This window comes from Nymphaea colorata, chromosome 6 (genome assembly GCF_008831285.2).
Source record: "Nymphaea colorata isolate Beijing-Zhang1983 chromosome 6, ASM883128v2, whole genome shotgun sequence".
Taxonomy (NCBI): Eukaryota; Viridiplantae; Streptophyta; class Magnoliopsida; order Nymphaeales; family Nymphaeaceae; genus Nymphaea; species Nymphaea colorata.
Genome location: NC_045143.1, coordinates 3,230,352 through 3,243,239, shown reverse-complemented (window position 1 = coordinate 3,243,239; position 12,888 = coordinate 3,230,352). Strand labels below are relative to the sequence as shown.

The window sequence follows — 12,888 nt, the reverse complement described above, 5'->3', positions numbered from 1 at the left end:
ATATGTGCACTTCTTTTCTTGTGAATCTAGAATGATCAGATAAAATGGTTAAGAATGATGTCTAATAATTAATATGGTTATCCTTGTCACCGGTTGTCGTATTGCTGCCATTATGTTTGTGTAGGACTAATATGTTGTTTTATTGCTCATATAACTCTTGCAAATACTGTGAAACAGGGGTCATTATCCACCAGCTGAGGAGTACCTAGATTACTCGGAAAAACGCCAAATCAACCTTGTGGAAGCATTTAGGAATATGCAACTTGATGATGGCACAACGGTGCCGATGCAAAATGGAGATTTGGTCCATGAGGTTTGTAATGCCTTGTTGACACTTTCAATGACCTGGTTGTAAAGAAGTGCACTTTGTTACAGTATGATCCACTTGGACATGCAGTGTGGGCGTCTCTTGGGTTAGAGTTGACAAGAAGCTTCCAATTAGCTATTCCATGCTTGTGCCCATGGATATACGTTTAGAGGTTCTCAAATACAATGGGGATTCGTCTCCAAACCATTGAGATGGTGGTTCACTCAGCATGTGGCATGGTTTTGTTGGTCCTAGTCTCTTAGCAGACTCTGACATCTGCCTAGTGGAATTTCTTAACTGCTTCAATACCTTCATAATAGTCAAGATTCTGTTTTTTGGCCTTGGTCGACATGCTGAGGTTATAGCATGTTGTTGGTGTAAAAGCCCGAGCTCGAATGTCAGTTTATGTGACTTGTACAAGCATGGCCACATCTTTTTCTGCTGTTGTTTTTGGCTTGGAATTGATCTCCTCATTTTTCATGGAGAACGTAAATTCATTTGGCTCTTTCACTGGTTTCGTGCTTGGCATATTTTCCATCCATCATGTGAATGCATGCCTAGGAAACCCCTTATCGCTAAAAGGCCTGCCCTTTCTTTCCCTAGAGTTTTGAATTAAAGTTTGTCCATTTCTTTGTTAGTGGCTAAGGCAAGTTTATTCTTGTGGTTATTTTCATCACTTTACTGTAACTGTAGTTTTTATTTTTTGTTAAATTTTTGTTACAGGAAGTGGAGGGAGAAGTTGAGGAGCAAGTTGATGTAGAAGCAGAAAATTCAGTAGACAGTGCCATTCTTGTCAATGGTCATGAGACTGATGAAAAGTGGAGCGTGAATCATGATGGAATTCCGTTGGCGTAGCGTTGATCTCACTGCCAATCACCGCTTGGCAGCGTAAAGTCCAATTTTGCTTCTGGTGACTAATTAAATATCCTTATCTGACTACTCTCCTTCACTCTCTCACTGTTGTGATTGTTCTCATTGCTTTCAGTAATGGTATGCTGATTGAACAGTCAGGATCACAGTGTCATGCCACTACTTGCATTCTTGTTGGATGCCCCTATGATGCACATAATCCAATTTTGAGAGTGATGTATGCGTCCTACTAGTGTCTGGATCAAGTGCAGCAGGCCAGGTGATTGGACTTGTCCAAGCTGCATGAGCACTGTGGTTATGATTGCTGGTAGGTAGGAATGACCTAGATGACAATATGAATTTTACGAATTTGATTTCTACATAATTGGAATCATGCAACTATTTTGGAGAGTATTGGTGCGATTACACCTTGGCAGTATTCCTAAGTTGGCAGTTTTTTAACCTTCTAGATGCCAGCTGAAGAAGTACAAATTACGAAGTTACAAACACAATGGTACATGCGTTCAACTTCTAAAATATGCAGCAGTTCAACTAAACTTCAACTTCTAAAATATGCAGCAGCTCGTCTATTACAACTTATGCATGGAATTACAAGGCACACAAACGATTCTTAATATTCGCCTTTTTTTTCACTGTTCAGTTCTGTGGTTATACATTATTGTTCCTTATGGTTACAGTATATGAATCCCCACATTCACCAACCGTTTCAGAAGTATCACAACCATTTGTTACTGAAAGCTTTTCTGGTTTAAATATCTGTTTGATTCCTTCTGCTACTTCTTGTCTGTGTCTAGTGGCCCTAACACCATGATTCTTATACCTTTTTCTTTTGCTTTTTTGGGGCGATGTGCAGCCATGCCAATAGTTCTCAGGGGGTTTCAGATTTCACCGATGTTGCAGGTGAGCATCAATTCCATTGCTCCACTGAAATCATTGAAATATTTCACCTTGAATGGGAGCAATCTTCTTAGCTGGTGTCAATACCTTTTTGTGTCTTGTCTTCCATCTACTTGCACCAAGTGGTATTTCTAGGTCATCTTATGTGCAATTTTCTTTGGGTTTGGATTGAATTCATTTTGTTGTACGAAAATATTGATAATATAATGAAGGTTATGGATGTGGAGACATGGTTGGTTCTCGGTCCAGCCATTTATGGGAACTTATGACATTGTGGTGGATGCCCCATGCTTCCTGGTCAATCACAAGTAAACTTTTTGCTTTATCTGTTAATCCTGGAGCCCGTTTGTGGCTCCAATAGTTGCTTGATTGGCTTCAACTTGGTTCCCCATGTTGGATTGCAACTTATTAAGTGCTTGGTTCACAGTCGTTCCTCTTGTTTGTAACAAAAGCAAATGAAATCTTTCTCCCCATATGATACTCTGGAAGTGCCAGCTCCTATAGGGCTGGCAAAAAGGGACACATCGTTTGCATTACCACTTTTTGCAGTTTGGAACCAAGTTCTTAACATGGTGACATCCCCCAGAGCATCCATTTACTTATCAATCTACTCTGTTAGTTACTGGCAGGCTAACTGGACCAAATGGGTGGTTTATATTGCTAAATTTGTTAGTTGAATATTGACTTCGTCTAGATAGTCTTAGCATGCATTTGCTTAAGCCCTTGGGTTTCCTGTCATGCTTGGTATGCCATTGGTTCAAACGGTGTGCCATTGGGTCACACCTTGTGATCTACTTGAATTTCCTATTTGTTGCATTAGTTTCTTTTCTTTTTTATCAGATTCATCAGACTGTGTTAAGGATGTGAAGCAGCCTAGCTGGTGCAATTGATGGTGCTAATGACATTTCTTGCCCTTGCCTTTGTTTCCAGGCTCCTGCATGGTGAAGGGCGTGGAGTTGTTGGTTGGTTATCAGTAGAGATTTTTTTTTTCTCTTTCCATGATTTGTTCAGTAAAGAAAGTTGTATTTCTTTTTCCTTCTTCCTCCTCCTTTTCGGGGTATGGTGTAATCGTCAAGGTTAATTTTTTGTAGCAATAAAACTCATTTTACCATGGATTTTGTGGTGTGGCATGTAACGGCACAATTAGAAATTCATGCTGAAATGATATTTTTTCTTCAAAACATGACCTTTTCCATTGAGAAAGGAGACAGACCCATCTTGAAAGCGTCAGTAGTTTGGCCCTCAATGTGAAATGTTTTGCTTGTCTTTTTCATAATGCTAAAACTGATAATAGAAGGTCTTTATTCCGGCTAACAGGAACCTGTTCAACTGGGAAGTTGAACTTAAGGGCTTCAAGTTTAAGAAAGACGATAGTGGTGTATCTCTGTTGGCATAATTTTGTAGGAGCCTGCTTAACCACAAAAAAAAATTCAGCCTTCTGGCAGGTACTGCACTTTTTTATGGGCTTGACTTTTACGTTAGTTTTGGATTCTTCTCCTCCTTTCTGTACGTAAAATAAGAAAAGTAATAACGTTGTCGTGGTTGGGGATGGGCTTGTCCTTGGAGCTTGGCCTGTATTTTCTTTCTCCGCAAGTGTAGGGGTCAAGATGGGGATTTTGCTTTGTCAAGTTATTATGTGGTAGACGATGTGTGTGGACCAATCAATAGTTTAAGTTACGGATACACGTACGTAATGTAAGTGGTTTGATGCTATAAATAGTTTTTTTTCTCGACCTGACCTTATCGAACTTCAGTTTTCAGTTTATGACTAATTCGTAGCGTGGATTGACAAAGTTGATTTCTATTTAGGTTGGTCTGGAGGGTACGAACTCTTGAATTGCCAGAATCAAACATGAACACAAGATTTCACAACATTTAAAAAAACAGATGGTGTAAAGTACCAAAAGTTGGTAAATTTTTTAAAAAAAGAATGTAGAGTGACTCACCATCTGAAGGTGGATATATCAAATTGTCCTTTTTTTTACATCTTATTCAACTTTATTCAGACAATTGATAATAACTGTCCTCTTTGCATGGTGTTCCTTACAGTGTGTTTTCTGGGTCCCAACATGCTCTCTGAGTGCCTTTATTGTACTGGCAATCTCAACGATCCCTAAGAATTCCACGCAGGACTTGCTCCTTTTCCTTTCAGTAACGTATTTGAAGACAGAGTGCAGGACAGCAATCATCTGTTTGCTTATGCTTTTGATTTCGGAAACGGCCCAGTATTTTTCAGACTTCTTACTGTATTTCTACCCACTGATTATGGTTCATTCTTTGTCAAGTTGAATGAGGGTTCCAATTGCGAAGAAGAACATGAAAACTTTATTTCTTTTCTACATGGTGGGCTTCAGTCTGTGGTTTGTATCTGGTAGTTTTCAGAAAACCCGTAGCACAAGTAACAAAAAAATTCTAAATCGAACCCACTTTGGAATTAATGTTCATTGGTGGAAGGCTGGATTCTCAATGAAAATTCTGAAAGAGTCATAGAACAAATTTTTTCTTGATCTTGATTAGTACGCTAAGCCAATCTGATCTCAAACTTCTTCTTTTTTCAAAATGAAAAATTTGCAGCCAATATCGAGTTTTCTGCTTCATAGTTGCAGACGGTATGAACATTGTTCAGTTCTGTTGGCCTCAGATCTGAACTCTAGCGAAGCAAGAAGGACCAATCTGTTTCATAGAAGGAACTCTGGCCTATTTTTGCTTCAAGCCTCCCCAACTGTTCAAATCGAGCAACAATTCAAATCTTGCTTTGCAGTAGGAATTTCTTGCCATAGAAAAACTAGGGATGCACTTGCAGTTGTAAATTAAATATGACATAGATGCAGATATGAATTATACACCAATTGCAGGATGATTTGTTTACTCCGGTTGTTGGTTGGGTCTGTTCAACAAACTTGTGGTTCAGTTTCCAAGTGAGAGAAATCAACTGTACACCGGTAGCGGGGCTACATATGGTTTTAATTTTGGTCTCATTATGATGAAACTGGACCCATATCTGGCCACATGCGATGCACACATCAGACACGGGTGGGTGATTCAAGCGCCCATCAACCAAAAAATCCTGGCTCCGCCACTGATGTACCCAATTATAAAAAAATTTATTCTTAATATTGAAGTTGTAGTATAGCGTTGATATCCAACTCTGAAATACTAATGCTCTGCACGATTCAAATGGTTCTATTTCTATGCAAAATTACGTGTATCACTACTCACAAGAAGTCATAATGGTTTGAGGACCACAACTTACTGCATCACCATTATAACTATCATTTCTTTTACAGGCTGTAAAGAAATAATGCTAAACACGATTTAATTGAGTTCTGTCCAATATTTAGTGTCTTTCCACAAGCCATTATGGTTGAGGTCCACAACGTAGTGCATTACCATTACTCTCTCTCTCCCCTTTTCAATTTAAAAATTAACAAGAAAATGATTATTAGAATATTTTCCTCATATGTACCATTCAAAGGGATATTGGTGGAACATCAATGTCCTTTATTCTGTTCATTGAAGAGCTTCTTATTGGTTAAGCTACTCATTGGCTTGACGCTGTTCGAGCTGAAAGGGGAGAATCCACAATAATGAATGACTTCTCAGGTATGTTTTCTGAGCTTTACCAGGAAAAAGTAGGATTTGAGGTGTAGAATCATTTTGCTTTGATTACCAAAAGATAATTAAGTGTATTCTTGTTTCTTTGGAGTTCTTAGACTCTAATTAACTGATTGTTTACTCGTGCAAATCTATAATGAAGTTCTAAGATTAAACAAATTAATTGTGCCATCATCTTTGATCTCCAAAAGCTGAACCAGTGGAATCCCCAAGGAAGAAAAGGAAAATTATTGTCTTTTTCAAAAAGTTGATCCAAATTGCGCACTTAGTTTTTAACAGCGGTTCCTCGGTCCAGTCACCACGTACCCACAATTCAATGACATCTAACGCACCTTCAATCAAGATGCTGAAATTTTCATCTTACCAGCACATAGTAAGATAAATATCGACATAGAAAAAATTTTAGAAGAATAACTTTTCATTTTAAAGTAAAATATAGCGACAGCAAGTTAATCTGGTACTGATATCGATACTGACCGCAGTACTGGGTACCGCTTTATTTATTTGATTGTGGCATAGACTTGGCTGTTAGAGAGTTAGAGGAAACGAATAAGAAATATGTAATAAATAAAAATCATGAAAAACTGATGTTTAAATTAGATTTCCTGAACTTACAAGAAAAATCTAATACCACGAATAACTTATCTGCAAGCTTTTTCATAACCTATTAAGAAAAGGCTCACGATGTTTTCTAGGGTTTTTTTTTGATATTGTGCTTACCACGCGAAAATAGAATGAGAAAGATGTAATGATCAGAAAAATATTTCTCTAACTTTTGCAAGAATTTGATCTAGGGAAGTCGATATCCGTAACAGACCCGTATCTTTTTGTTGAGAATGACGTTAATTGGGTGGACACGGGCGCCGATCGGCCTATTTTCTGTTTTTCGTTTAAGCTAATAATAAAAAACATGTACAATTAACAATTAGGGTGTGTTTTTTAATCATATATTTCAAATTCGTTAGTGATTTGAAATCCAAATCCATGAATTTAAGGTGGGACCTCTTGGATCTGGGTTTTAAAATGTAACGTCACCATAAAGATCCTTAATTAGTTTAAACTAAGGGTTTTGGAAAGCACATCATTCAATGCATCCGCTATCAAATGCAACTGGGCCTGGGCATCCGGCGGGGCTGGGCTGACCCGACCCGCTACAAACATGTTCGGTTCCGACCGGAGCACTTATCGGGCTAGCCCGGTACCTGGCCACCTTTAAACGGGCTGGGCCGGGCGGGTACCGGGCCGTGATCCTTCAGCCTAAGGCCCGGCCTGGCCTGGCCCGGCTCGTCGCGAGGACCATCGGCGTCCTCCTCTTGGCAGTCTTCCTGGTTTTCGACGTCCACCATGCGATCTACACCAGGAAAAACCCTAGCTCTTTATAACTCCACCCTAGGCTTAAAGGTTCTTTATTACCAAATCTATAGTATGAACCACAGATGGTCATTCCACATTATGCCAAGCACATTTATTTTGGATGTCGACGTTGAAAAATGAATTCCTAACCGTAGATGTACTTTCTGTCAAAATCCTCTCCTTCCAAGCAAGTTCCTCCTCCCTCCCTTCTTCTTCTTCTTCTTCTGAAAGTTAGTTCCTCACAAACATTTCTTCATATTACTGTTTTACTCTTCACCTTCTTCAGCCAGGTATCTGCTGATGTTATGTGCCTCATTCTCTCTCTCTTTCTCTGAATTAAGAAGCGCTTCGACATTTCTATCCCGCAATTAGTACTCACTTTTCTGCTTCCATGAGTTTTTTTTTGCGCAAGTAGAAACTGGTTGTACTTCTTGAGATCGGAGAAGACGTACCTTTTTAGTTCTTTTCCCATGAGAATATCAGAATATGTACAAATTACGTATTAAATACAATGGAATCAGGACTTTCATGATGCTGGGAAAAAAGGAAAAAACAGATATTTATTGCGATTCTTATCACAGAGTTAGCTAAAAGTAGAAACCAAACATGTTTACCAAAGTTGGCAGAAATTCCCAGTAGTTCACGTTCTTGGGATTTTGAACTTTTGATCTAGTTCTTAAGTCCAACCCCTTGTGATCCTAGCTCCAACTTAATTGTGCTTTATGGCTGTAGAACATGAACTAACTGTTTGCATTTTGAGAAGAGGGCAACGTTCTTTGTGTGGTATTAACTAAGGTGAAACTAATATTGCTAACAAGAGTACCTTGGCTCACTTGATGACTAGGGGTTGGATTTAGATATCTCTCAGGCTATGTTTGATAGCTTTGGACCTTAGATCCAGGGATCCAAGGCTACCCAGATCCACAGATATCTTAAAACCGTACAGATGCATGGTTTTTATAACGTAATGTGGCTCTTAATTAAATCCACAGCTGTGAAATCCACCGTTTAATTCAGTAGTGGATTTCTCCTAATGCAGATTTGAGATCCCATGCTAGCTATCCAACATAGCCTTAGTGAAGAAGGTTGAGCTTATAAGCTACCAGTTCAGAGCCAGAGATCTGAGAAATGAACAATTGGTGGATCCGGATCATGAACAAAAGCTTTCATGAACAGCATAGGGATGCGATATACGTTGGACCAAGGTTGGAGTTCTGCCTCTTTTTAGCTCTACTATGTCCAATCTGTGATTCTCTATGCATTTCCTGTTATCAGATCAATAAGTGAAGTTCAGTACAGTGTGGAAAACTCCACTAATCTCTTGCACTTTCTCAAATTAATCTGATTATCTTATAAACATGCATAAGCATTCCTTCTTCAGCAATGTTGCGGAGAAATAGTGAAGCCGATTTGAACGTTCAATAACGAAAAGACTAGAGCTATAGCATGCAAGTGATCAGCAGGTTAAGATATTGATGATTCCTTGAGGCCTTCTTCATACTACACGAATTCATCTCTATATGCGGGAAATTAACCAGAAAGGCGATGAAAGAGCTCAACTAATTACCAAGCTCTGTGATCAACAGGTACTTAATTACTGCCTTTCAGTTAGCGAAGTGGAAGCAATTTGGTAGGATTCGGACTTCTAACCTTGTGATCAGGGGATGAAACTTGAGATTTGAAGTTGAAGAACTTTATAAAACTCAGTTCGATTACCCACAGCAGTGATGCAACCAGAAATTTAAGCTACATGCAGGGCATTCATGTCTAGATTTTAAATAGCATATCTTAACAATAATAATAGTAATAATAATAATAGAAATAATAGCAGTAATAACAATATTAATAATAATAATAAAGTGTCATTTTACCAGTCTTATATATACTTGAGAATTGTTCCCCCAAAATTGAGAAAACACGTGCTACCGAAATAGTGGCCGTCTAAATGTATGGGTTCATAAGCAAAAGAGCGTTAGCTCGGGCTTCTCCTGAATTTTTTAAAAACAAAACATAATCAACTTTTGTTTAGTTTTATCCGCACCTTGAACTTTGGATAAAATAGGAACAGCATCTTAGCAATTGTTTTGGTCTCGTCTTTGCTAGTTATACATATTTAATAAAGAATATATATATATACCTGATATTCCGGCTCCTTCTGACAAAAAATAATCTGATAAATACCCAAACCAAATTGTATTGACTGTGAATTCACCTAATCAATATCGACTGATTATGAGAACAGCTATATGAAAAGCGTAGCATGTGTCGACGGTTCCCCATTTCATCCGCCAGAGATGATTTAGTGCCCTTGAAGGAAATGAATATTTGGAAAACTTAGTCCTTTGAGTTGGACATTTTCGGTCCTAACATACGGCCTGCCTCTTTCAGAGGCATTTTGAACCCGCCTTGGATCTGATTTTTATACCAGTAAAATTCATATGACCCAATTAACTTACTAATGACAATCTGTAAAATTCTTTATATTCGCCTTTTTTTTTTCACCGTTCAGTTATGTGTCTGTGTTCGGCGCAACAGACTGAAGCTTGTTCAAATGAGAATGAGGATGTGAAAAGGAGGAGGTTATCCACTTCCGCCTTGTCCCGTTGTCCGGTGCACGGCACTGGCGAGCGACACTTAACTGAGGATCTCACCACTCTCACAAAACCGATTTGAAACACCTTCAAGCAGCTTGAAGTTTCTCTACATCGAGTTCGCTCAAGGGAGGCACAATGACAACGACAACTCCTCATGCTCTTCTCTATCTTTAAGTGAACTTTTCAAGGTGTTTCGATCTTGCTCAATCATGAGGAGTTGTCGTTGTCATTGTACCTCCCTTGAACGAACTCGATATAGAGAAACTTCAAGCTGCTTTTCAAGGTGTTTCAAATCGGTCTTGGTGAGAGTGGTGAGATCCTCCTCAACAAACAATTCCTCCATAAATCGTGGATGCAGCGCCCGCAGCGTCGTATATAACAAACATTTCCTCCATAAAATGTTTGGTAACAGAAATATTACAAGGGCCGTAGTATAACTAATTGATTTGAGTGTCGCAATAATAACATGTTCTTAGTTGGATTAATATGTGTATTAGTCATTTGAACCACATGCACAACATTCAAATTAAAAGATGTACCATAATTGAGCGGAGCTCTGAACTTTAGGATTGAGAGGGAGAGGAGTGTCTTCGCTCTTTCCAAACGGCCAACCAAACACCCTCTTAGAAAACAAGTCCACTTAATCTCATTATCATTTATCATTTGCCGTCACTGAGTCTTGCCCAACTAGACTAATCTCATTTTGTGGAGGACAAGTGGAAAAAGATACAATCGTCTGTTCTTACAGATAAACTGAATAATTCAAAAGCCTGAGGCATGTTTATCCGGATTATGCGCTTTGAAATGAAAAGGTAGTCTTATAAAGTTTTTTCTGTGTCGATATTTATCTTACTATGTGCTGGTACGATGTAAATTTCAGCATCTTGATTGAACGTACGTTGCCTGTCATTGAATCGTGAGTGTGCGGTGACTGGATGGAGGAGCCGCTGTTAAAAACTAAGTGCACACAATTTGGATCATCTCTTTGAAAAAGACAATAATTTTCCTCTTCTTCCTTGCCTTGTGGAAAGACACTAAATATTGGACAGAACTCAATTAAATCATGTTTAGCATTATTTCTTTAAACCCTGTAAAAGAAATGATAGTTATAATGGTGATGCAGCAAGTTGTGGTCCTCAAACCATTATGACTTCTTGTGAGTAGTGATAAACGTAATTTTGCATAGAAATAGAACCATTTGAATCGTGCAGAGCATGCTTATTAGTTTTAGTATTTCAAAGTGATATCAACGCTATACTACAACTTCAATATTAAGAATAGTTTTTTTTATAATTGGGTACACCTGTGGCGGAGCCAGCATTTTTTGGTTGATGGGCGCTTGAATCACCCACCCGTGTCTAATGTGTGCATCGCATGTGGCCAGATATGGTCCAGTTTCATCATAATGAGATCAGAATTAAAACCATATGTAGCCCGTTACTAGTGTACAGTTGATTTCTCTCACTTGGAAACTGAACCACAAGTTTGTTGAACAGACCCAACCAGCAACAGGAGTAAACAAATCATCCCGCAATTGGCGTATAATTCATATCTGCATCTATGTCATATTTAATTTACAACTGCAAGTGCATCCCTAGTTTTTTTATGACAAGAAAGTCCTACTGCAAAGCAAGATTTGAATTGTTGTTCGGTTTGAACAATTGGGGAGGCTTGAAGCAGAAATAGGCCAGAGTTCCTTCTATGAAACAGATTGGTCCTTGTTGCTTCGCTAGAGTTCAGATCTGAGGCAAACATAACTAAACAACGTTCATACCGTCTGAAGTTATGAAGCAGAAAACTTGATATTGGCTGCAAATTTTTCATTTTGAAAAAAGAAGTTTGAGATCAGATTGGCTTAGCGTACTAATCAAGATTAAGAAAAAATTTGTTCTATGACTATTTCAGAATTTTCATTGAGAATCCAGCCTTTCACCACCGAACCTTACCACGCGAAAATCACATAGAAGCACTAGAACAAACTGATTTCCCTTTACCCATACTAAAATCATTAAACTAAAATTGACCAATAAACTTGATGATCATGATGATGATTTGCAACAAACTTTCAAACCCAAACTAAGGAAAACAAGCCGAGGGTGGAACATTCCCCACAAAAGTATATATGAAGAGAACATCTGTTGTGCAACCAAATCCAACACTGTCGCATATGCTCCTCCCTCCCATGCTTCACCCCTCTCAGTATATGCAGTACTTGTATGCTTAAGAAGGAAAAAGAAAGAGAAAGATTTGCAAATGCAAAGTATAACGATTGCCGCTGAACTCTTTTAAGCAGTTTTATACGACAAGCAAACACATAGAGATTGACCTTCATTTTTGTTCGAGAAAAATTGGCTAAAGGAGATTTGAAAATTCAATACATCTCTTCCAAAGATCAGATTGCTGATATTTTAACTAAGCCACTTAGTAAGCAGCACCATTATCAAATAATTAACAAGCTCAATCTTATTGTTGGAGCATTGAGCTTGCGGGGGGATGTTAACAGAAACACCAAGAAGGCTCTCAATGTAAATTATTTGAAAGATGAAAAGTCATATCTCTTGAGAGATGAAAAGTCATGTCTATTGGAAGATGAAAAGTCATGTCTCTTGAAAGATGAAAAATCATGTCTTTTGAGTGATGAAAAGTCATGTATGTTGAAAGATGAAACGTCATATCTTTTGGAAACTAGAGACCCCTTATGTAACTCCTTTATATAAATGAGCCTCTCCACCAAAGAAAGGCAAACAAGAAATGATAGAGTAGTGGATGTAGGCCTATTGGTTGAACCACTTTAAAATTTCATGTCCCTTTAATTATTTATTCATTTTGATTTTTTACAGGGATCTTGGTTGCAGTTTGATTGAGATGACTGGGGTTGTTCATGAATTTGTTGGTGGAGATGGCTCTCATCCTCGGTCAAAGGCTATTTACTCAAAGTTGGACGAAATGGCAAGTGAGTTGAAGTTAGCGGGATACGTGCCCAATACATCAGAAGTGTTGCTTGATCTTGGGGAAGAAGAAAAGGAGGATGCACTTCATCGCCACAGTGAGAAGTTGGCACTGGATTTTAGCCTTATCATTTTAGGTCCAGGGACAACCATCAGAATTGTGAAGAACCTACGGATGTGTCCCGACTGCCATTCTGCCATCAAGATCATATCAAAACTGTACGGCAGGAAAGTGGTCATCAGGGACCGCACTCGTTTTCACCATTTCGATGATGGTTTCTGTTCTTGTAAAGATTTTTGGTGA

General features: G+C 38.5%; 2 protein-coding genes across 7 annotated transcripts in view; both read left to right on the top strand.

The window, feature by feature from the left end:
• Window positions 1-3,257, top strand: part of LOC116255771 (coatomer subunit beta'-1-like) — an 18,421-nt gene extending 15,164 nt beyond the window's left edge. The window contains exons 23-27 of one of the 6 annotated variants that reach the window (XM_050078231.1): window positions 178-313; window positions 1,031-1,195; window positions 1,293-1,436; window positions 2,031-2,077; window positions 3,005-3,257. In XM_050078231.1, the coding sequence (XP_049934188.1) occupies window positions 178-313; window positions 1,031-1,162 (268 nt within the window). In that variant the 3' untranslated portion in view covers window positions 1,163-1,195; window positions 1,293-1,436; window positions 2,031-2,077; window positions 3,005-3,257. Of the gene's footprint in view, window positions 1-177; window positions 314-1,030; window positions 1,218-1,292; window positions 1,485-2,030; window positions 2,078-3,004 lie in introns of all 6 variants that reach the window. The other 5 variants (XM_031631759.2, XM_050078232.1, XM_031631760.2 and 2 more) reach the window with 5 other exon arrangements.
• LOC116255908 (pentatricopeptide repeat-containing protein At5g48910-like) lies at window positions 2,023-12,888 on the top strand. The gene is made up of 3 exons (XM_031631992.1): window positions 2,023-2,077; window positions 2,915-2,954; window positions 12,477-12,888. The coding sequence occupies exons 1-3, from the start codon at window positions 2,023-2,025 to the stop codon at window positions 12,886-12,888; spliced, it is 507 nt and encodes a 168-aa protein (XP_031487852.1).

Bases quoted from the DNA above. Each gene is read 5' to 3' on its own strand.
- LOC116255908 (XM_031631992.1), top strand. From the start codon at position 2,023: ATGTGCAGCCATGCCAATAGTTCTCAGGGGGTTTCAGATTTCACCGAT. The intron at 2,078-2,914 runs GTGAGCATCAAT...CTTTTTTATCAG, and splicing joins AGATTTCACCGATGTTGCAG to ATTCATCAGACTGTGTTAAG. The intron at 2,955-12,476 runs GTGCAATTGATG...GATTTTTTACAG, and splicing joins GATGTGAAGCAGCCTAGCTG to GGATCTTGGTTGCAGTTTGA.